The sequence below is a fragment of the Megalobrama amblycephala genome, linkage group LG9 (genome assembly GCF_018812025.1).
Source record: "Megalobrama amblycephala isolate DHTTF-2021 linkage group LG9, ASM1881202v1, whole genome shotgun sequence".
NCBI classification, from domain to species: Eukaryota; Metazoa; Chordata; class Actinopteri; order Cypriniformes; family Xenocyprididae; genus Megalobrama; species Megalobrama amblycephala.
In genome coordinates this window covers 21,720,226-21,746,217 of record NC_063052.1, presented here as the reverse complement: position 1 = coordinate 21,746,217, position 25,992 = coordinate 21,720,226, and the positions used below count along the sequence as shown (strand labels likewise).

The following is a 25,992-nucleotide window of genomic DNA, read 5'->3' as shown; positions in this document are numbered from 1 at the left end:
GATCCAGACGTTAATACTGCCTTTCCTTGTCTAATGCTTGAACATGGGCTGGCATATATGCAAATATTGGGGCGTGTTACGTTGAGATCCGCGTGTTTTCTGGAAGTCTTTTAAACAAATGAGATTTACATAAGAAAGATGAAGCAATGGAGTTTGAAACTCAATGTATGTCTTTTCCATGTACTGAACTCTTGTTATTCAACTATGCCAATTTTTCATTCGAGGGCACCTTTAAAGTGACAGCAGCCTAATATACCTGCTGCCAAATTATGAGATAATATTAAAAAATACCTATATGGCAGTTTTTCTCCATGGTATTAATGTCAAAATTGTGGCCAGTGAAAATGCTGAGTGGCTAGTAACTTTGGAAAACCACTAGCCACAGTGACTGGTGAGCAAAAAAGTTAATGTCAAGCCCTGATAATAATTAATAAATAATTGTAATAATACTTGTTAATGATAGCTGATGTAATAATAATAATATTATTAGTAAATGGCAATTGGTTTTAAAATTGTTTCATCAGCAGTTAAAGACAAAAGTGCAGTGCGCTTTGATTTACTTACAAATTTGAAGCAAAGGTACACTGTGTAACATTTTTGTTGTTGTTGTTAAAAATGAACAACATTTAAATAAAGAGTCAATACATCAATCTTTCTTCCAAAAAGTATTTTTGTCTTACCCTGATTCACTAAGTCTATTATGTTTCTTTTTTAGACTGGTCAGGACGGTTTTCGTGGAAAAATTGCATACATAAGTCACCCAACTGGTGTCTCCTCATATCTGTGAATAGGCTACTTTGACGCATGTATGGTGTGAGAGTGACATATTTTAGTTTTCACAACAAGTGAGAAAGATTGACATGGAGCACACTAAATCTCGAACCTCCAGGGAATAACCTTTTTTTTTTTTTTTTTTTTTTTGCTGAACAGAGGAACGTCTGCTGGCAAAAAGAAAATGTGACAGAGCTCGTAATAAAATGAGAATCAGCATTAGCTTGGCTTTTTTCGGGGACAGTGAGATTTGAGGGATTTGAAATGTTGTAAAAGCGAGACAAAGATGCCAGTTTTATTACTCAACAGGTGAGTATGGTATTTACTGAGTAGATAAATCGCCAATGTTGCTTTCTAACAGTGTTCATTTTAAAGCATTAACTACTGTCATCCACACAGTCACACAGAGCGGAAGCAAAGGGCCAAAAGTTACAGCATTGTTTTAATAAATTGTGATTAACAGATACACTTTTAGGTTTTCATTTTTGTTAAAAAATTAATTATTAAAGGCGAACCTTGCTGAGAATACAATTATTATTATATAAATTCATTTTTATCAGAAAAAAATAGCACTTTATCACAGACATAACATATGTCACATCTTTTGCTTTGATGATTCAGCCATGAGAAATGTCTTTATGACAGAGAATGTTTTTTCACAGCCAAAATTTGAAGCCATAATCCCATCTGGAAATTTTGGGACCAGACACCCAAGATTGCTGATAACCAGTAGCATTGTGTCTGGTCTGGCACCCAGGAGACATCTCCTCACCAGATGGTGCCTTCAAAAATGGCCCAAAGAGGGTCTGTGTGTTATAGAGACTAAAGTACAATATGGTTGCCCCTTTTTCCTCTAAAACTTTCTGTATAAAAGTTTAAGTAAAATAATCTACTATATCATATTTTATAATATTCTTTCGCATCACTTTTGTGACAGTAGTCTCACAACCTCAAGAGCCACAGCAAACAACAGCAAAGCATGCATGAATATTAAGATTTCTCCACCGAATCAATAAATTCATAAAGGAATATAAGCAATTACTCTACTAGTCACAGCAGAGGTTTAGAGGTTGATTTTTAGGTTTTAGGCAGAAGATGGCAAATGAAAGAAAAAAACAGCCTTTGCATAAGAAATGGCCTTTGTCTGCCTGACCTTTGCTTTTCTACTTTGCATTTGGTTCAAAGGTCTCAGTCTTAGAGTTTAGAAAAAGCATGAATGACTCAAACTAGCTGCACACAAGAAAGCCTTTGACCTTTTAAGTCAAAATGATTGCAAATATATTGATGATTGTGCTTTCATATTCTAATGTCATGTGTGCTGTTAAAGGAGACAGCTGTTTTCAGTATATGACTGTGTGTGTGCGTGTGTGTGTGCATGTGTGTGTGTGTGTGTGTGTGTGTGTGTGTGTGTGTGTGTGTGTGTGTGTGTGTGTAATATATAAAATCTAATTTTTGATCAAATAAGTCAAATATGTTTTTGGATATTCCAAATGAACATGCCAATCTGTGAATAATGAAATGCCTGGCTTATTTTGTTTAACATTTATGAAATGCTGTAGTGACTATAGTAGACTATAATGCATAGCCTAAGTGTAATTTTTGGTGACTTCTATCAAAAGGAAAACACATTTTATAAAGGTAAAATAATAGTTTAGTTTCGTAGGAAAATCTCAGATGTCAGTGTATGTATATATATATATATATATATATTTATTTATTTATTTTTTTTTTTTACTAACCGTATTTCCCAGAGGCAAGTTTTGAAGTGGTAAGTAGCATTAGACCGCAGAGTCCACAAAGAGCCTAATGTTTTATGAATTTTTAATGATTGTCAGTAAATGTGCCAAAGGAAATTATTTCACAAATCTACACACTTCTGTAGGAATTATATAACAGATGCTCAATTATGAAGTTAATGTTATTGAATTACAAGCTCTAATGATGCAGTTCTACATTGTGTCCTGAGGATGGCAGAAAAGTATCTTTATGGAAATCCCATCCCACGATGTGCCCCGAACACATCTTGTAACACAAAACCATACATTGAAGTTTTTTTCTTCATAATATATGCCCATTTTACTTATACATGAAAATATATCATACATGAAAATATATCATACATCAATATAATATTGTAATAAAATGTTTTTTATTTGTTTCTTTGTTTTTTAATCTGGTTTCATTAAATGAAAATCTAAAAATATGGGATAATATTTCTTACCCCAACACTTAATAGCAACAAACCTGAACAGAAAACATGTATTAACACCAACATAACCTTAAACAATATCGGACAATGAACAAAGGAAACTCAGGGTTTATATTCCAGAGGAACATAATCAAGTGTAACAGAACAGGTGTGTGGAATTAGGGACTATGGAAACCAATTAGAAGCTCAGGTAAATGGGAACAGACTGAAAACGAAACTAAGGGCCGTTCACACGGGGAAAACGGAAAACTTTTTATGCATTTTGGCCGTTCATTTACACGACGACGGCGTTTAGGTGGCCTGAAAATGCAAACTTGGGTTTCAAAGTGGAAGTTTTTGAAAATTATACCGTTATCATATCCGTGTAAACTGCAAAAACGAGAATCTGTGAAAACGGCGACGGCATGCACATGCGTATTACGTGTTTAGTCTATTCCACCTTATTTTTTCAACGCGGAAATGTTTTTGTGAATGTGCTAGACTCCCGATTTATTAGTCACTATAGGGAAATAACAAAAAGAACATCAAAGTGCAGTGAACTGTAAAAATAAGGTGGATAGGTATGCGCGAGGCGAGCGCTTTGTTTACAAAGTGACATCGCCAACTACTTGACTGGCATGCACAGTACAGTCGGATCCGTGTTTTAATAATGTTGTCGCCTGTACAAAGAAAAACATTTCCATTTTGAGTACATCGTTGTTGTGTAAACGTACCCTAAAGCAGAACATAGCCTACACGTTACAGTTCGTAGGACAATGATATATTTTTATATTATCAGCGCTGGTTGTCACACATAGTTCAGTTACGTTGATTTTTTTTTTCTTTACCTTTTATACTTTTGCTAGTTCCTTTTTTCAACATAGACCACATATCGCTTAAAGCCATTACATTATAAACAAATGTTTGAAATACATAAGTTTATTTTGAATAGACTGTTAACTGTTTTTTTTTCTTTCTCCTGGGTAAACAGTGGAAATGTAAAAAAAAATAATAATAATTAACCAATACTTTAACATACAGTATGTGCCTACATATTAGGCTAATTAACTTACAAAAAGAAAATGCATCCTCCTCAAAAAGTATGCCAACTAGCCATTATGTATATTGTTTTTTTTTTAGTTAGGCTATGTCAAATGGATTTAGGTCTTTACAATGTTTGACAGTGCACATAAAGTAAATTTCTATAATGATGCAACCTTTCAGTTTTAAAAATCATCTAGAGAAGTCTTGTGACTCCTCCTGCAGTAGAATTTGGGATGTAGTACTGCAGAATTTGATACTGCTATGACTCACGTGCCTCTTTGAAGCCTGAATAAGCAGTGGATGTGCCCACTTCTGCTTTCTCGGATATTCATAGATAAAAAAGAAAAACATTGAAGAAAAGGTATGCCTAATTATTATATGCTACTACTTTTTTTGCTTTATATAAATTAATTTCAGGCATCGTGTGCCTGTATCCTTTGGAGTTTGTGGTACCCGGCGCTGCATCCATTTGGTAGCACCCATCAGCTGATGCTCTATCAAGGTCACCCGCGCAGAGCATCATGGGCGGTGGGTATCGGATGTGCTTGGTCACACCCCACGAGCACAATTCGCATCCTCGCCGAATAAGGTATTCCTGCATCACGAGGCTGTGACGGAACAGCTGTCACAAGGCGTGATGCGGAATACGCGTCGTGGATAAAAAAGGGGCGTGCACGAAGTTTTACGTGCTCAACCGGCGGTATTTCGTCAAAGAGGAACGTGCGGTTGGTCGTGTATTTGCTACGTGTGACGGATAAAAGAATACATCATTGACTGTGCGGAATTTCACTAGACTTCAGTGCCAGTGGGGCAACGCGATACGTGCGCGCAAACGGGTGGCCACGACGCACGAGAAACACGGTAACTGCATCCTCAATTGATGATATACATTTTATTAGTATATTTAAACAGCATGTGAATTACCGTAGTAGCATGATGCTGATTATTGTAGCCACGTCTTTTATGGTCTTATTTGGTTAAATATAAATTAATTGACAGCTTATTCCTTAAAAGAAAAAGACAACATTTGTAGTGAATGCTAAAATATTACAGTGCACAGCGTGATCAATATTATAGTAGATTTGTGAGTCCTGTGGGGCTGTAATGTCGTGTTGATAAAATAGATTTTGTCCAAAAATTGATTGTTTTGTCAAACAAAATTGATTTGTTTTGTTAAAATTACATATAGTTATTTTACACCTTTATGATAATGATTCAAAAAAAAAAAAAACATAGCTGAGGTGAAAAACATGACCAAACCCACTTATCTAAAAGTGGAGTCAGCAATATGCAGGAGCACCTGTTGTACAACAGTGTGTTTGTGTGTGTGTGTGTGTGTGTGTGTGTGTGTGTTTTCGTTTTTGCAAGGATAAACGAAGGTTTGGGGAGTCATCATTTGGGGGTCATCATCACAAAAGGTTTTTGGGGGGATGGGTCAGAATATGCTCTTCTTTTTACATATAGCCTAAGTAGGCTACGTATTTTTTACATACAAATTCATTTTATCACTAATGTTTACAAGTTTGCTTAAAGATGTAACTATGGAGTTGTTCAATTCATGATATAACTTTGACAAAACGTAACTGTTATTATATATTTGAATGTCCCACAGGCTTGTATGTCTCTAAAACGTTTGTGTTTTGTTTAAATCATATAGGATACTTACCTAACTATGCTAGCAGCGCTAAAAGATGTTGCGCGCGATTATGCGCAACAGATTGTCCAAAAAGTCGTTGTATAATTCTCAAACTGCTTGAAGGGCGCTAATTTACAACTGTTTTACTATTTTTGCGTTTTTTTAAGGCAAAATAGTCACGAACACCATTGTATCTGGGGTATAAGGAGGTTGTGTGCCAAATATCACGTTCACGCGGAATCCATCAATCTTGGACGTTTCCACTCTGGCACGATGGAGGGGGAGAAGGTTAGTCCTGCGATTTGAAAATGATCTGTTCCCACAAGACTACGTGTATTCACATATGACCTTTAGACATTTTACTTGTATATAAGGGTTACAAGAACAGCATAATGTGAGTCATATACTGTAGCATCCGATGAATCATTTCATATACCTTTGAAATTGTACAGTACTTTGGTACACTCTGATCTTTTAAGGTGCTTTATAAATAATTTTTTATTTGATTTCTGCTTACAGTGAATGTAGGCCTACCATAGATGCTTTGCATGGCTTTGCTATATACATAATTTTAGCTATATACAAATAGCTCATATGCACATGCAATCTTTGTTTCAGCATTGAATGTATGTCAAAAGTTAATCAATATGATCAATCGGCAGTGTTATGCATAAGCCCTGTATGTTGCTAGTGTTGTGCTGTCGTCTCATTGAAAGGAATGTCAATGCAGCTTAGGATGTTGCTATGACAATGAGGGAGGGGCAGAGATGCTGAGGACAGGATATTAAGACCTATTGGGATGGAAATGTTGGGGAGAGAGAAAGGAGCAGAGTGGGTGATGAAGTTGTTTAATATTGGATTTTTATTTAGATCCTCTTAATGCTCACAACATAAGCAGATTAAATCATTCTGGAATAAGAGTTTGTGAGCAGATTAGATGTTTTTTTTTATTCATAGCTGTCTACAGATGTTACTCGATTTCAGTCCAGGTTGTAACATCAATTTTTCTCTTTAATACATTTCCAAATTTGATTCAGAATGCATTTGTCAGATGACATTTGTTTTGAAACTTATTTCACTGAGTCATCGTGACTTGAGAGTATTTTGGGTGTGGAAGAGAGGGAGAGCGAGTAATAGGATCAGATTAAAAGGAAATGATACTATTATTGATCTACATTTCCTATCGTTATTTCTTTCAGACAATTACGTCTAGCTTCTTTGTTTAGATAATGTCAAATGCTGTGCAAGAAATGCCCTGCAACAAAGCATCGACTTGCAGTCTTATAGATACAGCACTATCCTTGCACCACTATTGTATTTATACAGTTTGGTAAACATTATAAACTCCCTTTGATGTAGTCCAATATCTGTAGGTTTAAGGTCACCTGTGTCGAATGTCTGACCATCTCAGCATCACACAGCACTTCACAATTCACAGTGTCAGCACTGCTGTGTCCTATTGCCCTAGAAACCTGGGATCTGTATTTGCAGTGTTGTCTTACAGCTGAAGGCAGGGTTGTTTTAGGACATGGCTGATTTGTGGTGATTAAGATGAGCTTTTTAATGATATGTTGTTGGCTGCTGCCTTGTTTATGTCCCATTATTTACAACATCAACCGATGCTGAGTGCAGTGTCTCTTTTCTCTTTAGAGAAATCAGTCAAGCAGATGTTAATGAAAGGATCTGGGGGAGTAGCCAGCAAACTAGGACTTTAAAGAAACACACAACCCAAGAAAAGATTAAAATTACGCCTTTAAATGTTGTTAAAATGTTTTATAAATATAGAAAAAAAATGTGTGTTTTGTGTTTAATTTTATATGATGATGATAATGAACATCTAGCTGACCTTGAAACCCTTTCTCTCCTGCTTTACAGAAGCAGATAACATGCTATCTCATGTTTTCTTTGTCAACGGCTGTAATTGGCTCCCTGCAGTTTGGCTACAACACAGGAGTCATCAATGCACCAGAACAGGTTAGTGTGTGTGGGGGTGTGTGTATAGTACCTATCAAATGTTCAAACTCACCTATAGTTTGGGGTCAGTAAGATTTTTTCTTTTTTCTTTTTTTCTTTTTTAAAGAAATGAATACTAATATTCAGCAAGGATGCTTTAAATTGATCAAAAGTAACAGTAAATACATTTATAATGTTACAAAAGAGCTTAAATATATGCTGTTTCTATTCATCAAAGAATCCTAGAAAGATGTATCATGGTTTTCAAAAAAATATTAAGCAGCACAACTATTTTTAACATTGATAATAATGATAAATGTTTCTTGAGCACCAAATTAGCATACGGTATTATGATTTCTGAAGGATCATGTGACACCGAAGACTAGAGTGCTGCTTTACCATCACAGGAATACATTACATTTTAAAGTATCTTCAAATCGAAAATATAGTAGATATAGTTTTTAAATTGTAATAATATTTCACATTATTGCCATTTTTATTTTTTACTATACTTTTGATCAAATAAATGAAGCCTGGGTGAGCAAAAGAGACTTCTTTCAAATACATAAAAAATCTTCCTGACACCTAAATTTTGAACAGTATTGTGCGTATTATACGTATTTTTTATTCATGTTATTTTCTTTGGAGTAATATATTTTGAAATGTATACAATGAGAATTATGCAGAGTGATCATCTTAAATCAGAACCTTTTAACCTCCTAGAAATTGCGGGCGTTTTTCAACGCTACATGGATGGAGCGTTACGGGGAGCCCATCACACCGGGTATGTGCACCATTGTGTGGAGTTTTGCTGTGGCCATCTTTAGCGTGGGTGGAATGGTGGGATCGTTTAGTGTTGGTGTCATAGCCAACAAATTTGGAAGGTGAGTGGAAATTCATCTATAATGTTTTATATGTCAAATGTTTTTAATTTGGGGAGAACCTGATATATCTTTTGTGGAAGACGTGTGCTCTGAAGTCCTGTGCTCGGTTTTAAAGGTGCCGTAGAACGTCTTTTCAAAAGATGTAATATAAGTCTAAGGTGTCCCCTGAATGTGTCTGTGAAGTTTCAGCTCAAAATACCCCATAGATTTTTTTTAATTAATTTTTTTAACTGCCTTTTTTGGTGCATCATTAACTATGCGCCGATTCAGGCTGTGCGGCCCCTTTAAATCGCGCGCTCCCTGCCCTCCCCCCGAGCTCTCGACTATAAGTGCAGTTATACAGTGCATAAACAAAGTTCACACAGCTAATATAACCCTCAAATGGATCTTTACAAGATGTTCATCATGCATGCTGCATGCATGGATCGGATGATGTGAGTATAGTATTTATTTGGATGTTTACATTTGATTCTGAATGAGTTTGATAGTATGCTCGATGGCTAAAGCTAACATTACACACTGTTGGAGAGATTTATAAAGAATGAAGTTGTGTTTATGAATTATACAGACTGCAAGTGTTTAAAAATGAAAATGGCGACGGCTCTTGTCTCCACGAATACAGTAATAAACGATGGTAACTTTAACCACATTTAACAGTACATTAGCAACATGCTAACTAAACATTTAGAAAGACAATTTACAAATATCACTAAAAATATCATGTAATCATGGATCATGTCAGTTATTATTGCTCCATCTGCCATTTTTCGCTATTGTTCTTGCTTGCTTACCTAGTCTGTTGATTCAGCTGTGCACAGATCCAGACGTTAATACTGGCTGCCCTTGTCTAATGCCTTAAACATGAGCTGGCATATGCAAATATTGGGGGCGTACATATTAATGATCCTGACTATTACGTAACAGTCGGTGTTATGTTTCGATTCGCCTGTTTTTCTGAAGTCTTTTAAACAAATGAGATTTACATAAGAAGGAGGAAGCAATGGAGTTTGAAACTCAATGTATGTCTTTTCCATGTACTGAACTCTTGTTATTCAACTATGCCAAGGTAAATTCAATTTTTGATTCTAGGGCACCTTTAAAGGGGGGGGTGTCACACACAGTTTCTGCCAATCTTGAGTACCTATAGAGTAGTAGTGCATCCTTCATATCTCCAAAAAGTCTTTAGTTATCATATTTATAAAAGATACATACGCTGTACCGAGTCTTTCCGAAAACAGCCGAGCGCCTGGAGGCGTGCCGTGTGAATGGAGCTAAAGAGTGACGAGCTATCACAAGCACGCACAGCTTTTGCGTAGCGATCATCTGCAAGCTATCAATGGTCAGCTAAACAAATGTATTTAAACACACACAATACACCATCGCATTGTCCCTGGATAACTTTTGAATCACTATAATGAATATAGCGTATAGTGAATGATGAGTAATGAATTTATGAATTCACTACATTCGTGTTGTTTACATTATATGCACTATATTGCCAGCAAAACAGACATTTTTACAGTTTTACTCACCACCGGCGATGACTCATGACCGGGATCATTACCCCTGTGACTGCTCCATCTTTCAATTTCAAACGATCTGTAAATCCAGCATAGAACTGGTCCTTGTTTATGAAACCAAAAACGCTGATCCTGAGGGCTCGAGCAGCCCCAGTAAAACACGAGATATTCTCCATTCATTTTAACCAGTAAAAAAGTGATTGCAACTATAAGTTTCTATGGTTATTTTAATAACAAATACAGAGAGCGCATCAATGTAATGCGTGAGCACAAAACTCTCAGCTCCTCTTAACGCTGGGTTCTTTGGGAAGCAAGGTTATCTTTCCCTCACAACCAAAAACACACTTCTTTGGTGACATTGTTGATTTCGTGAAGTCCTGTGACCTGAGCAGCGTTGCCGACGACTTCCGTAAAGGCGAACGAAGCGCGTTGATGGGCGTGCTCTTGCTCTCTCGCTCTAGTCGATGTGTGCACGCATGCGCGCTCTTCCGGGAGAAGTGACCGTACAAGGAATTCTAACCTTTATGACGTCACACAGCCCCATACTCGAAAAAAGGCAGCGAAGTTTATGAGGATTTGGAAGAGTATTTTGGCACAGAAATACTCCGTCATACGTCCAACTCGTGTTTTGAAACTTTGGCCATGTTTAGCATGAGAATCCAACTCTTTAACAGTGCAAATAAGTCAGAATACATGAAATGGCATTATACCCCCCACCCCCTTTAAATCTAAGGAAAGAAATCTAAACCTTGTGAATTCTTCCGTGTCATTACACATAAAGGTTTACAGTCATCAGTACAGACACATTGAGGTCAGAGTCATGGCTTAGTGCTTAATGCATTTTTTCTAGTACACTACACCATGATGCTAATGCTAGCATCTTGGCTTGTGATATTTCTCAGTCAACATTATGTCCATCATTTCTGTTCTCTGTTTAATTTATGTATTAATACATGTAGCAAAATGTACCAAAGATGTACAGAAAAGTTTAGCATAGCCATTTTTCAGTTGTGTTGTTATGTTGGGAAACCTGAGCCACATAAATACATAACAGTATGTCAGAGTTATGCAGAATAGTCCTTTAACAAGACAGTAAATGCTTTATAAATAATAAAAGCAGTTCAAAGTAATGAGGGCACTCAGAGTAGAAGAATTGACCTCTGTCTTCCTGTCTGCTTATACACTGTCCACGTTGTTAGAACAACCACATTCAAAGCAGGCATTCATGTGTGCTCAGTGGCCATTGTTCTCTTTCTGCCTTCTTTCTGTGGCCTCCTCTGTCACCCTCCCTTGTTTTTCCTCTTGTTTGGTTTTGTCAGTCATAACTGGGATGAAAAACATGCATTGTGTTACAGTTTTTTACAATTGCTAACAAGCATTTACAAATACTTTAAAATACTTTTTTCTAAACTCTTAACACAGCAACACAGATACATCACATTCATTTTCTGCCCAAAACCATATTTTGTTAAATAAAAACAAAATGCTAAAAACCGTTTTCAACATATACTAACTCTATCAAAACACAGCAAACCTGATTCAAAATTTGAGTCGTTTTGTCAAAACACTAGTACTAGTCAATGACAGTTAAAATACTAACAGTTGATGGCATTACAAAAACTGCATTACTTGTCATGTTTCGGTTCTACCTGCAGAAAATAGGAAATCAATAGTTTTTAAAAATCAGTTTCCTTACATGTAAGCCATTCTACATTTTTGGTTGAGTGTGGAATGCGTGCATTCTTGGCAACATACTATCTAAAATTGAATGAGTTATTACTTTATAGAATGTACAGTAGAAAAAAAGAAGAAGAAAGTAACAGAATTGCTCAGGGCAGCCACTGGTCACGTTGTAGTATGAAGCTTTTACTGAAATGAAAACATGAAATTGCTGACATTCCACACCCATAAGACCAAGATGAGGTCTCATCCAGGTCTTTAGAAGCTGTTTTAAATTGACTGGACTTGCTTGACCAGCCAGAGCACTTTACATTCTGCATAGTAATGGTATCATTTTGCTTTGAAAGAATTCTGTGGGCATTGTGACCATTCACATTCTGCATATCAGCAATATCTAAAACCAACTGACCTGATTTAGCCATTTCAACAATATCCTCCCTGGTTGCAGAGGACAGCTCCTTCCATCTGGCCATTTTCACTAAAACCCACAAAATAACATCATATAATATAGCTAATACCTGCCACATAGTGATTTATTGAATTATATGCTGGGAATAATGAGCGCAAGATTGGTATGACCACTTAGCCAAAAATGACATTCACACAATTTGGTATGTTTCATTGTGTTTTAAACTACAATCACAACTTCACAACATGCATACGAAATATTTAATAAAAAGTTCAAGTAGACCATGTCATGACAGCCAGCTATTAGCTGACGCTCAGCTGATCCGTAAACTCCTCCCACTACCAACTAAACAAAGTTTATGGGCAAATTTCAAACGGCATTTTTGCACCCTTGAAGAGCACTTCGAAAAGGGGACGCCATTTGTAGGGGCGTTCCAAATGAAAGTGAACAACTGAATCCCTTCACAGAGGGCCCTTCAACAAGGCCGTTAGCGAAAGGGTATATGCGACTGTCACTTCAAGGAAGTAATTTTATTATTTATGGTCATGTGACCCAGCGAATACTCGTGATTCATTAAAGGGGTCATGAACTACGTTGGTTTATTGTTTTATAATGTTTCCTGGGGTGCACTTATAATGTTAGTATGCTTTTTACATCCAAAATTGTCAAAATTTATTAATAAAAGACTTTTCCTACCGTGATTTTAGCCCTCTGGTTTGAACACTCTGTTTTAAGGGGCGTGTCTGCTGTGAGATGCCCACTGCTGTGATTGGCTAACATATTTCCATTTGAAATATCCAAGTATTACTCTCTCTTTAAGCACGTTTTTACTATTACAGCTCTCAAGGTTAACTAATCATGAAAAGTGTTGCATTACATTTAGATCTATGGCATTATATTTAGATAGTGGCATGAAAGGTTGCAGAGATGAACACTGTAGTTGATCACAGACATGTTGAGTGCATGAAAGCAGTGATCTCGTCATTGCAACTCAATTTCTGTACAATAACAAACGCTTTCATCTTCACTAACAGTGCAAACGCGATATAACTAAGAGATTCATTGAATAAAACGGGAGTTTTGCGTGTCAGTCACTGATAAACTCACGCTGTTTGATTGACAGCTTCAGCGCGCGCTGCTCCAACTATTACAAAGGGAGCTTTCTTTGATCGCTTTCTTTATATAATTAATCACAGTTAAATAACACATATTTTCATCATGGGCAGGGCTAAACAGGCAGGGATGAAGTAGACGTTGATCTTCTTCTGCAGAGGCGGTGCTTGCTGTCCTTTGACGTCAATAGATCCCCACTTTGTAAATCCTGTCGTTTTCTGGGTCTGGTGTCAAGTCAAGTCACCTTTATTTATATAGCGCTTTTTATAATGCAGATTGCGTCAAAGCAGCTTTACATTGATAACTGGTACATAATTTGGCTGCACAGCAGCTCTTAAAGAATAGTGTCAATGCAGGCAGATCAGAAGCACTGTTGAATAAATGTCAAGAATACAATTGAATATCAAATGTCAAGTGTCCCCAACTAAGCAAGCCAAAGGCGACAGCGGCAAGGATGTCAATTAAAGGTGCCGTAGAATGTTCTTTCACAAGATGAAATATAAGTCTAAGGTGTCCCCTGAATGTGTCTGTGAAGTTTATGCTCAAAATACCCCATAGATTTTTTTTTAGTTAATTTTTTTAACTGCCTATTTTGGGGCATCATTAACTATGCACCGATTCAGCAAGTGGCCCCTTTAAATCTCTCGCATTTGCTCCATCTGCCATTTTTCACTATTGTCCTTGCTTGCTTACCTAGTCTGATGATTCAGCTGTGCACATCCAGACGTCCTGCCCTTGTGTAATGCCTTGAACATGGGCTGGCATATGCAAATATTGAGGGCGTACATATTAATGATCCCGACTGTTACGTAGCAGTCGGTGTTATGTTGAGATTCGCCTGTTTTCCAGAGGTCTTTTAAACAAATGAGACTTATATAAGAAGAAGGAAGCAATGGAGTTTGAAACTCAATGTATGTCTTTTCCATGTACTGAACTCTTGTTATTCAACTATGCCAAGGTAAATTCAATTTTTGATTCTAGGGCACCTTTAAAGCTTTTATTGGACTTACAAGGAAGTTTTCAGCTCTGAAACTTACAGGATATTCATAAAGTATGATGACCTCTTATATGTCAAAAGCTCAAAATTTGATTTCTCAGTTCATCACCCCTTTAATTTTAAAGCTAGATGGCGGGAGAGTTCAAGTTAACAAACATAGCGATTCAAGCTGTTTTGTTTTGCTATTTCACAAATTTTTCTCATGTGATGTTTAAATAAGTTTCATAGGTTAAAATTGTGTTGAGCAATGCATTGTCCAAAGATGAGACGGCACGTTTTAAAGTTGAGAACCGAGAAATACACTCACACACACATAACATATTTTAAAATATATATAAATGTATCTTTATTTGCAACTGCTATGTTAACAGCAATAATAGGACATTTCTGTATTCTGTTGTAAGAACAGCTAAACAGCTAATGGACACCATGCTGCGTTGTCATAGGAACATCCCAGGTGAAGATAATGAAAAATTACGTTGCTCCCTTAACGGCACGCAAGTGCCCTGCTCCCTCCAAGGAGGGCTCTGGGATCACTCACTTGCTTTACTCTGTCGCACAGACATGCGTTAAGCCAGCTTCAGTTCGCACAGACATGTGCTTACCAAGCGGCAACCTCCCTCCGTTTCTCTTGAAGCCAATACGGAAGTGATTTAAACTGCAATTTATCGACTGGCCACTAGAGACGGGCTCCAAAAGAGAACAGAATCTCATTGAGCCCCATGTTAAAATGCCCAACTTTACAGAAGAAAGAAACATGTTTACAAGGCCGGTACAAATTGTGTTTTTGGTCTATAGCTAATTTTGCGCTTCCTAACAACTGTGAGAGAGGTGAATTTTTTTCATAACTCATCCGTTTAAATTATATTAACCCTTAAAGTTCTGCATAATTACAGGCGCGGCCACTTGAGTGACAGGTGGATTGCCGCTGCTGTCACCACTAGCCGTTTGTTTGCTGCCGTCACGTCACCTCAGCTCCACCCACGTCCCAACTCTTTGCCCATTTTCTGTTATCTGGGAGTGATGTACTGCCAAGATGGCAACGGCCGGCTTTAGGTTTCAGAAATGCTCTTCAGAAAAATACAGTTGACGTTACGGACACTACATCCTTTTTTTTTTTTTTTACAGTCTATGGTGCTTACCCATCCTCCATCCCCAACTCTTCCAGGCACATAATCACTTAGCTGCTTGTCCAAGGAGATATATCTATCGATCCAGCTCATTGTTGCTCAATCTTGTCTAATCTCATTACAGTACTTGTATTACTTCTGCATTGAATTATGTAACTGTTGCTTATAAAAATTCTGGTTAATTGCTTTAGGCTTCAGGGGAGGGGGGTTCGAGGTTTGCTTGTGGACAGCTGAGAAGCTGAACCCTTCACAGTGACGCTTGTCACCAAATAATGTTCAGAGCCTCTACAATAATGTTAATCAAACAGAGTGGTCCTGACTGAAATATATATTGAATGAATGTTTCATTAGAGTTTGGTTTGTTTTATTTTGCACGTTATTGTTTACTATGTAATTTTAGTCAGAGTAAAATGGAATATAATATTTGAATATGATATTTAAGACAACATTTTGAACTAAGACAAAAATTATGACTAAAACAAAAAGGGTACAAGTCTTAACACTGTGTTCCTCTCTTTCTTGCTGTCATTTTTCTCATTTCCTCTGATTGCTCCTGAATTAGTGTTTCTAATTCAATTGAACCTTATCCCTGTCTGCCTGTTTTTCTTTCTACAGACGTAATTCGATGTTCCTCGTGAATATCTTGGCTCTGATTGGTGGGGGTCTCATGGGACTGTGTACTCTCTGCTACTCCTATGAGATGGTCATTGCCGGTCGGCTGATTATTGGGCTGTTCTGTGGCCTCTTTACTGGTCTCACTCCAATGTATGTTGGGGAAGTTTCGCCCACTCCCCTCCGTGGAGCCTTTGGGACCCTGCACCAGCTTGGTGTTGTGGTGGGCATCTTAGTCGCACAGGTAAAGCATTCTATGTCACAGCAATTTAATTTGTTACTAAATTACATATAAGTAAGAGACTGGAATTTTTATTTATTTATATATTTTTATTTTGTGTGTCTTGACTAGACAGTTTATAAAAGAGTGTAAATCATTTCAAGAGTAATGTGGCCTCATTATATGTTTGTGCCACAGCAAAGCCTTGGGGAAATATCCCCTCTAATTAGTAATGCACTTGCATTTTTTGAAGCTTGTATTTGTGTCCTTTTCACCTAGATCTTTGGTCTGGAGGGTCTTCTGGGTTCACAGAAGCTTTGGCCTTTACTTCTGTCTCTAACCGTGCTACCAGCCATCCTGCAGTGTATACTGCTACCGTTCTGTCCAGAGAGCCCTCGCTTCCTGCTCATTAACCTCAATGAGGAAGAAAAGGCCCGCAAAGGTATGAGAGAGATCACAAATTAGCTTTATCTCCATTGAACTACAGCCATACTTCATCGAAAACGATTTTATTAGAGGTTGCGCTGGTGCCATCACCACGTTGGCCAACTCATAGGAGCTGCCATTTCTGTTGCATATTAGAAACATTAAGCGAAGGTGGAACGAAACCTCATCACTCACTACTCATTTGAACTAACAGCTCGTACCAATAATAGATAGCGAGCTCATAACAGGTTTACCTGCAGGCCAATCTTGATCATGTAACACTGTTACTACTACACAGCGCTGGGAGATTCAGTCAGAAAGCTTTTGAATTCACTGTATTATTAATAACATCTTGGCAAGAGCTAGTGAGAAGCATTCAAATTTGGCACAGAATTCTCTGTTAGAAACCACAGATATCAGATCTAACAGCGCTGACATGGAAACCAGGAGAAACTTTGTACCGTGAATGGTTACAGAAGGATTTTCAGTCCAAAAATCACTAACTTAACCATGGATTTAATGTATTAATGCTAACTGTAACCATGGTATTGTGGCAGAAATAGTTTTTACATTATTCATTTTAGGGTTCGTACAACCTTTTGAGCGTGAAATTCTTCACACAACTTGTTCCAGCACTTCAAAGCTCTAAATATTATCCAATTTAAGTTATTTTTAATGTGATGAACCAACATGACCAACAATATTATTTGTTCATCCTTCAAAGACTGTCCCTATTTTCAAGATATAGGAAAACTAACTTTTAAATTTTATTTAAAAATAAAAAAGACGTGAAATTACCACTATAACCAGTCGATGGCTGCAGAGGAACACTGTGATGGCTAACCTTATTTAACAATTTTTCTTTAGCCCCCTGAGGTTAGCGGAGGAGTCTCTCCCGATACACATTTCCATAAAGCATGCACAGAGATACAGTTGTAACAACAAAAAAACTGTGGTTTATTAATCACAATCTCCGGTTTACTTTCCAAACAAAAATACAAAATTAAACTTCTAAGAATGCGAAATTCCAGTGTAAAAAGCGATACCATTGCATGCAATTGAAGAAACTGTTGCTCTCCACCCTCTAACCTGTCTCTGCCAAACAATTCTAATTGACTATTAAGACCTGCACTTTTGCGCCATAGTGACGCGTCAAGGAGTAAACATAAAATGTCCTTATATATTTAAAGGGTTAGTTCACCCAAAAATGAAAATTCTGTCATTTATTACTTACCCTCATGCCGTTCCACACCCGTAAGACCTTCGTTAATCTTCAGAACACAAATTAAGATATTTTAGTTGAAATCCGATGGCTCAGTGAGGCCTTCATAGGGAGCAATGGACACTTCCTCTCTCAAGATCCATTAATGTACTAAAAACATATTTAAATCGGTTCATGTGAGTACAGTGGTTCAATATTAATATTATAAAGCAACGAGAATATTTTCGGAGCCCCAAAAAAACAAAATAACGACTTATTTAGTGATGGCTGATTTCAAAACACTGCTTCAGGAAGCATCGGAGCATAAATGAATCAGTGTATCGAATCATGATTCAGATCGCGTGTCAAACTGCCAACGGCTGAAATCATGTGACTTTGGCAGATTCCGCACACTGATTCATCTGAGTAATAAATGACAGAATTTTCATTTTTGGGTGAACTAACCCTTTAAATCATAATGTTTTGAAATACAGAATAAATAAGCCAAACTTAATCTCTTCAGGTTCATATTTCTGCTAGTGCACAAGAAGCTAAATATGGCTACTACAACCACTTATTGGCTTATTAGCTTTTTTTTCATACATTTGCTTTTGAATTTATATTTAGAAGCGCTACCAAATCAGGTGCCGTTGCCACCATCTGTAGAATGTAGTGGCACTGGTACTACTGCTGTCAAATGGAGTCCTGTACTGTACTGTCAATGAACATTGTGAATCTCTCAGCAAAAAAAGGTGTTTCTGGGTGGAAGTGACTGATGGAGCTTAAACTAATTTTTTATTTGGCGAACAATGTTCATTTCTGTGGCAGTAATATTGTGCCAAATGCACTTAACCTTATGTTTCCACTTAACTCTAATTATGCCTTTGCTGATGACAAAATGAGCTAAAACATCTGTTAAAAACAGAAGCCCTTTATTAAATAACATGTACAGTTTATCGCTGACTGGAAAAGGATGAAAAAGAAGACTCAGTTACAGTCACATTACTACATGATTCATTTTACACCAGATGATTGTGCAAATAAATGACTCATAGATGCCAGCTACAGCGCTATAGTAAAATTTGGTTATGCATGTGATGTAGAAATAACACACTAATGTTGCATAAACGTTGCACAAATGAGTTTAACATTTTAAGAAACATTACCTTGTTTTTGTTTTGTTTTGTTTTTTTGGGGGGGGGGGGAAATACTGACATTACTTGTACTGTATTTTTCATAAACTTTTAAAAGTTATTGAAGGATTAGTGCACTTTCAAATAAAAAATTCCTGATTATTTACTCACCCCCATATTTTGAGTGTGACAAGTGATCTCTAATATCAACCATGATTTTTAACATTCACTTAAAGGTGCAATATGTAATATTTTTGCAGTAAAATATCCAAAAACCACTAGGCCAGTGTTATATTTTTTTTCACTTGAGTGCTTACAATATCCCAAATGTTTCCAAATATTTGTAAATCGTGAGAAAATTGCAATTTTAACCAAGGCTCCGTGACGTGTGAGGAGTCGTCTGTCAATTGCGTCATACCCGCGTTGCCCTCGGTTTCCGGTTTTATTTTGTAGAAACCATGGAAACACCAAAGACGCTTTAAAATATTACACGTTTTAATAGACAAGGGAACAACTGTTTTGATTTATTTATAGACAAAATTAATTGTTGTTATATAGCTCAACACATTTAGTCTTATTGTTTAAATCTAATTTTCTTTTTTTTTTTTTTTTTTTTTTTTTTTTTTTTTTTGCGAGTACCATGCTTTACCATGCCTCAGAGAAAAACACTATTTTGTCAAATAGCTAACATAGCATAATCAGATGCAGCTTTATTTTTATTAACAGTAATACATAATTTTCTCCATCATACAATACATTTTAAAATTATTTGCATGCCATTTATCAACACAAGACATCCAATATTTAATATGATTATCTAAAATCGATCTAACTTACTGCAATGTGTAACAAGTGTCTCACAGCAGCTACCAAGCGAACGCACAGAGTAACGCTATAACATTATTTTCAACACAGTCAAATGTATCTAATATAATAAACAGAGCTGCGTTACCTCATACTCATGACCAGAAAAGCGGAAGCAGCACCGACAACTGTGTCATAATAAAAGTTCCGCTGCTCGTGAGGCGTGTGTTGCGCAATCGCTCCAGTGGCCTCGTTCAGCTCCCACAACACTTGGTCCTGCTCTGCTTCATACTACAGTAACTTTAATAATCACAGAAATAACACACTAATGTTGCATAAATGTTGCACAAATGAGTTTAACATTTTAAACAGACTATTACCAAATTAATTTAAATCAGAAGAACTGGCATTACCTTGTTTTTTTGGGGGGGGGAAATACTGACATTACTTTTACTGTATTTTTCATAAACTTTTAGAAGTCATTGAAGGATTAGTGCACTTTCAAATAAAAAATTCCTGATTATTTACTCACCCCCATGTCATCCAGGATGTCCATGTCCTTTCTTCAGTCGAAAAGAAACAAAGGTTTTTGATGAAAACATTCCAGGATTATTCTCCTCATAGTGGACTTCAGTTGTCCCCAAACAGTTGAAGGTCAAAATTACAGTTTCAGTGCAGCTTCAAAGGGCTTTAAACGATACCAGACGAGGAATAAGGGTCTTATTTAGCGAAACGATCTGTCAATTTCTAAAAAAAATAATAAAAATGTATATGCTTTTTAAACACAAATGATCACCTCACAAGTGTTTCTGCCAGACCGCCTTCCGTATTCTTCAAAAAACTTACGCTGAATGTCCTAAGCCTTCCCTATTGTGATCATTTGCGATGGTTTCTCTAGATAAGACCCTTATTCCTCGTCTGGTGTCGTTTAAAGCCATTTGAAGCTGCACGGAAACTGTAATTTTGACCTTCAACCAATTGAAGTCCACTATAAAGAGAAAAATCCTGGAATGTTTTCATCAAAAACCTTAATTTCTTTTCGACTGAAGAAAGAAAGACATGGACATCTTGGATGACATGGGGTGAGTAAATTATCAGGAATTTTTCATTTGAAAGTGGACTAATCCTTTAATATTATTTGTTGTGAATCTAATGTTCTCAACTCATATCCTAACAGACTCACTATACTAGCCTGTTAACAAGTGTTTTCTGACAGTAAAATATTAAGATTGAGAAACAATTCCTACTTTGGTATTGTGGTTTACTGTTCCTCTTAGAGGAATCAAAAGCTTGGGCCTTTAGTTCCTGATCTTGACAAGAGACCAAAAGCAGGTTTTGGCATCTTCTTTGACATTTATGATGTAATGGTTACCTTTTTCTCATAGAATACACAAAAAATATACATATACAATTGACTTTAAAAAGTAAATAAGTTAGAATTAATATGTTTGTTTTTTTCCTTGTTGTTTTTTTTATATTTTTTCACATTCTTAGACCATATTATGTATCATAAGTTTTATGTATAGTTCCCATTGTATTAAAACTGATAATAAAAAACGTTTCTTGAGCATCAAATCATCAAATTATAATGTTTTCTAAAGGATCATGTGACACTGAAAACTAGAGTAATGGCTGCTGAAAATTCAGCTTTACCTTCACAGAAATAAATTACATATATTTAAAATATATTAAATAAAAAGATTAGATTTCTATTGTAAGTCACCAACTCTCCATTATTTTGTCCCCAGCACTGGTGCGTCTCCGTGGTTATGAAGATGTTGGGAAGGACATGCAGGAGATGAAGGAGGAGAGTGCGAAGATGGCCATGGAGAAGAAAGTGACCATCGCAGAACTCTTCCGCATTGCCGCTTACCGCCAGCCTCTGCTCATCGCTGTCATGCTGCAGCTGTCCCAGCAGCTCTCTGGCATCAATGCTGTGAGTTATAGGCATTTGCATACTACCTACGATTTTGAATGTAAAACAGTGTACAGTATGCATATATTTTTCATAAATATTTGAGTAAATATTTGAATGTTCTACTACACTTGCAAACAAAACACTCTCCAATATTCCAAAATGGAATGTGCTGGAACTGACATATTTTGAGTGTGACAAGTGATCTCTAATATCAACCATGATTTTTAACATTCACTTAAAGGTGCAATATGTAATATTTTTGCAGTAAAATATCTAAAAACCACTAGGCCAGTGTTATATATTTTGTTTACTTGAGTACTTACAATATCCCAAATGTTTCCAAATATTTGTAAATCGTGAGAAAATTTCAATTTTAACCAAGGCTCCGGGACGTGTGAGGAGTCGCCTGTCAATTGTATCATACCCACGTTACCCTCGGTCTGCCTCGGTTTCCGGTTTTATTTTGTAGAAACCATGGAAACACCAAAGATGCTTTAAATTATTACACGTTTTAATAGACAAGGGAACAACTGTTTTGATAGACAGAAAACGAATAATTGTTATATATCTCAACATGTTTAGTCTTGTTTAAAACTAATTTTCTTGATTTTTTTTTTTTTTGTTTTGTTTTTTGTTTTTGTTTTTTGCGAGTACCATGCTTTACCATGCCTCAGAGAAAAACACTATTTTGTCAAATAGCTAACATAGCATAATCAGATGCAGCTTTATTTTTATTAACAGTAATACATAATTTTCTCCATCATACAATACGTTTTAAAATTATTTGCATGCCATTTATCAACACAAGCCATCCAATATTTAATATGATAATCTAAAATCGATCTATCTTACTGCAATGTGTAACAAGTGTCTCACAGCAGCTACCAAGCGAACGCACAGAGTAACGCTATAACATCATTTTCAACACAGTCAAATGTATCTAATATAATAAACAGAGCTGCGTTACCTCATACTCATGACCAGAAAAGCGGAAGCGGCGCAGACGACTGTGTCATAATAAAAGTTCCTCAGCTCGTGAGGCGTGTGTTGCGCAATCGCTCCAGTGGCTTTGTTCAGCTCCCACAACACTCGGTCTTGCTCTGCTTCATACTACAGTAATGTTAATAATCGCACCCATGAACATGGTTTCTTCCCGACTTCAATCCCTATTCTTTTGCACTGTCTATTGAGATGGAGACCACATGTTCCAAGATTCCGCTCTAAAACTTGCCGTCATCAAGCTACGCCTTTGTTTTGAATAGGCCTCTAGCGGACAAAAATATTACATATTGTACCTTTAATACCTCGTTATTTGACTGGGCTGCCAATTGTTTTTAATATGCACATGTGTTTCCTGTCACTTTTCGCTCTTTAGTTAACCATTTCGCCTTTTCTTCATGTTTCTCCAAGGTATTTTATTACTCAACTGGTATTTTTGAGTCAGCCGGAGTGACTAAGCCCATTTACGCCACCATCGGAGCTGGAGTGGTTAACACTGTCTTTACTGTAGTGTCTGTAAGTATTTAATCATAGGAGAAATCTATGTGCACTGTAACTGTGATGTGTTTGAGAGAATACTTCCATTTTATCCTTTTCTACAAGCTCTTCTTGGTAGAGCGAGCGGGACGGAGAACTTTGCACCTTATTGGTTTGGGTGGGATGGCCATCAGCGCCTTGGCCATGACCATCGCTCTCTTATTGGTGGGTCCTTCTGTCTGTTTTTATTGTGCTAAAGATTCAAAACAGGCCTGTTAATATCATGGGAATGTTAATGTCATACCTGTGTTTTCTTACCTTTATCCCTGAGCAGAAGGACATTGAGTCTCTTAGCTACCTCAGCATTGCTGCAGTCTTTGGCTTTGTGGCCATGTTTGAGATGGGCCCTGGACCCATTCCCTGGTTCATAGTAGCTGAACTGTTCTCCCAGGGGCCACGTCCTGCTGCCATGGCTGTTGCAGGATGCTCTAACTGGACAGCCAACTTCCTTGTGGGAGTCAGCTTCCCTAAATTGGAGGTGAGTTTAATTTAGATTGACTTTTAAAATCAGTTGCCGTTCCTTTTTAAATCCCTAATCTATGAACTTAAATTTGAAATAACTTTAATCCAACCTATTAAAATCAAGTTTTGAAATAATTTTCCTAGCATCTATACATCTAATACATTTTATATATTAAATGTGTGCGCAATATCAGAATGAACTTTTTTCTTACTGCTTGTGTATTGCAGGAGCTGTGCGGGCCATATGTCTTCATTATATTCATGATCTTGCTCATCTTCTTCTTCATCTTTACATACTTCAAAGTTCCAGAGACCAAAGGGCGAACTTTCGATGAGATCGCCCGTGGTTTCGGTGGGTCTCCGCCTCCGGCTGCCACCTCTGTGGAGGAGGCAGGCAGAGTCGCAATTCCTGCCTCTCCGGTCAAAGAAAAAGTCCCGTTGGTGGAAGCTTCCAGAGCTTCCTCCGAACAGGGGCCCAGCTCATCTGAGAAAACTGCGGTGAATGCCGCAAAGGTGGAAGAGAAACCACTGGTAGATTCTAGTAAAGAGGAGAAATCTAATTCCACCATCTAAAAAAACGTGTAACTATATAGCTTTACATGATTAAAGCCATGACATATATCACTAAAGATAGAAAAATAATACTAGAGATTATTTACTGAAAAGAGATTTAGGGTAAACAGATAAAGAAGGGAACCACAATGGAAAGTCACAGATCACCAAGCTATATTTTGAAAGGATATGAGAGCTCATAGTACATGAGCTTTATTTTATTGTGTAATTTGACACTTGATGGTTTGGTGCAATATTGATTCGTTTTAATGGTTTTATCCTTTTATTGCTCATTCATTTCTGTTTGTGAGGTTTTTGTTTTTAGTGCAGTTTTAATGTGAATGATCAAATAGGGCACAGTTTCCTATATCAAATCAAACAGAAAAAGGGAATTTTTACATAATTCACTCACCATTTCTAACTGTCAAACCTCAGTTTTAGTTTTCCCATGAAATGATAGTCAGCGATCATCATAATCTCAAGGTTTTTGCACTGACGATGTTCATTTTGTAACATATTTAATGTATATACAGATATATACGTTTTCATTACTTCAGATCACTACTACCATTTATCCAAAACACTTAAAACATGTATTTAATTAGAAGATTAATTAAAAATATAATATATTTATAGGAAGTGCGTAGCTAATAAAGCTTATGCCACGAATAGAATCGCTAGTTTACTGCCAAAAAATAATACATTTAAAGAAACAAACTCTTCAGATAAATGTCACACATTCATCTAAAAGTACAGTAAAGGCTGCATTATAGATTAAGCAAATGCACTGACCAGTGTTCAATGAATTGTACTGTATATACTGAATAACCAGACATGTCCACATTTCAGATATCCATGATAAAGATTTTTTTGCAAATGATGTGATCAGGGAGGAAATTTGCTAGATTATGACCGTTAATCATGCTATTGAATTTCCCGTGTTTTAGTGTACCAGCGTTACATATGTGCTGCACTGACTCACTTTGAGGTTTGACAGAGTAGTCTCACTTCATTTAAATAAATGTGTGTATAATGACTGTAGTCCTGCACTTTCCAACACTTGTTTGAGTCGCTTTCAAAGAGAATGCAAACAGTATTTATTTATTTATTTATTTATACATTTATTTTTTACTTATATTAGAGAACCTTTATCAATAATTTCTATCATGTAAGTCAAATTGATAGACGCTTTATGCTGCCATCGCTTAGGTGTTGCTATTTTTGTCTAGATATTCAATGTGAAAGTGTTTATTAATAAGCACCTTTATTGGCCAGGGTAATATGAAGAACTGCTTTTTCCCATTTCCATGTCTTGTGATCATGTATGTGTTGCACTGAGAGGAACTCTAAAAAAAGTCCAAGAAAGACAACATTCCTCTGGCAGTAGTGCACTGTGGTTGTATTCCAGCGGTCCAGAGCAGCTTTACACTGAGCTAGCCCTCTTCTAACAGTAACTAATACAACCATCTTATTAACTGCTAATGCCTTTCACATACTGTACCTTTACTGTGCATAATGTACACAACACATAGTTCTTGCTTACTGTACAGAGTTAGAAGAGCATCACAATGTAAAATACCTAAGTTAATGTTTCTGTGTTGAATGGTGTAATTAATGTAACTGCAGGTCAAAAGAGAGTGTCTGCTAAACAGAATTGTTGATGTTTTGACTATTTGTATATTTTATGGTGGCTTTTCCTGGATGTGTATCAAAATCATGAGTGGTACTGTGTACAGTTGTTGTATTATTTTGAGAATAAATAGTCTAAATTATTTCACGTTAGCCTGTTTCCTAAATGCAGTA

At 36.7% G+C, this 25,992-nt stretch overlaps 1 protein-coding gene across 1 annotated transcript; it reads left to right on the top strand.

The window, feature by feature from the left end:
• The first annotated feature begins 4,521 nt into the window (after nucleotides 1-4,521).
• On the top strand, nucleotides 4,522-25,961 carry slc2a3a (solute carrier family 2 member 3a). Its single transcript, XM_048202079.1, has 11 exons — nucleotides 4,522-4,864; nucleotides 5,807-5,927; nucleotides 7,515-7,613; nucleotides 8,316-8,476; nucleotides 15,941-16,181; nucleotides 16,437-16,599; nucleotides 21,470-21,657; nucleotides 23,050-23,154; nucleotides 23,242-23,340; nucleotides 23,450-23,653; nucleotides 23,866-25,961. The coding sequence occupies exons 2-11, from the start codon at nucleotides 5,913-5,915 to the stop codon at nucleotides 24,208-24,210; spliced, it is 1,620 nt and encodes a 539-aa protein (XP_048058036.1). The 5' UTR covers nucleotides 4,522-4,864; nucleotides 5,807-5,912; the 3' UTR covers nucleotides 24,211-25,961.
• Nucleotides 25,962-25,992: the final 31 nt, after the last annotated feature.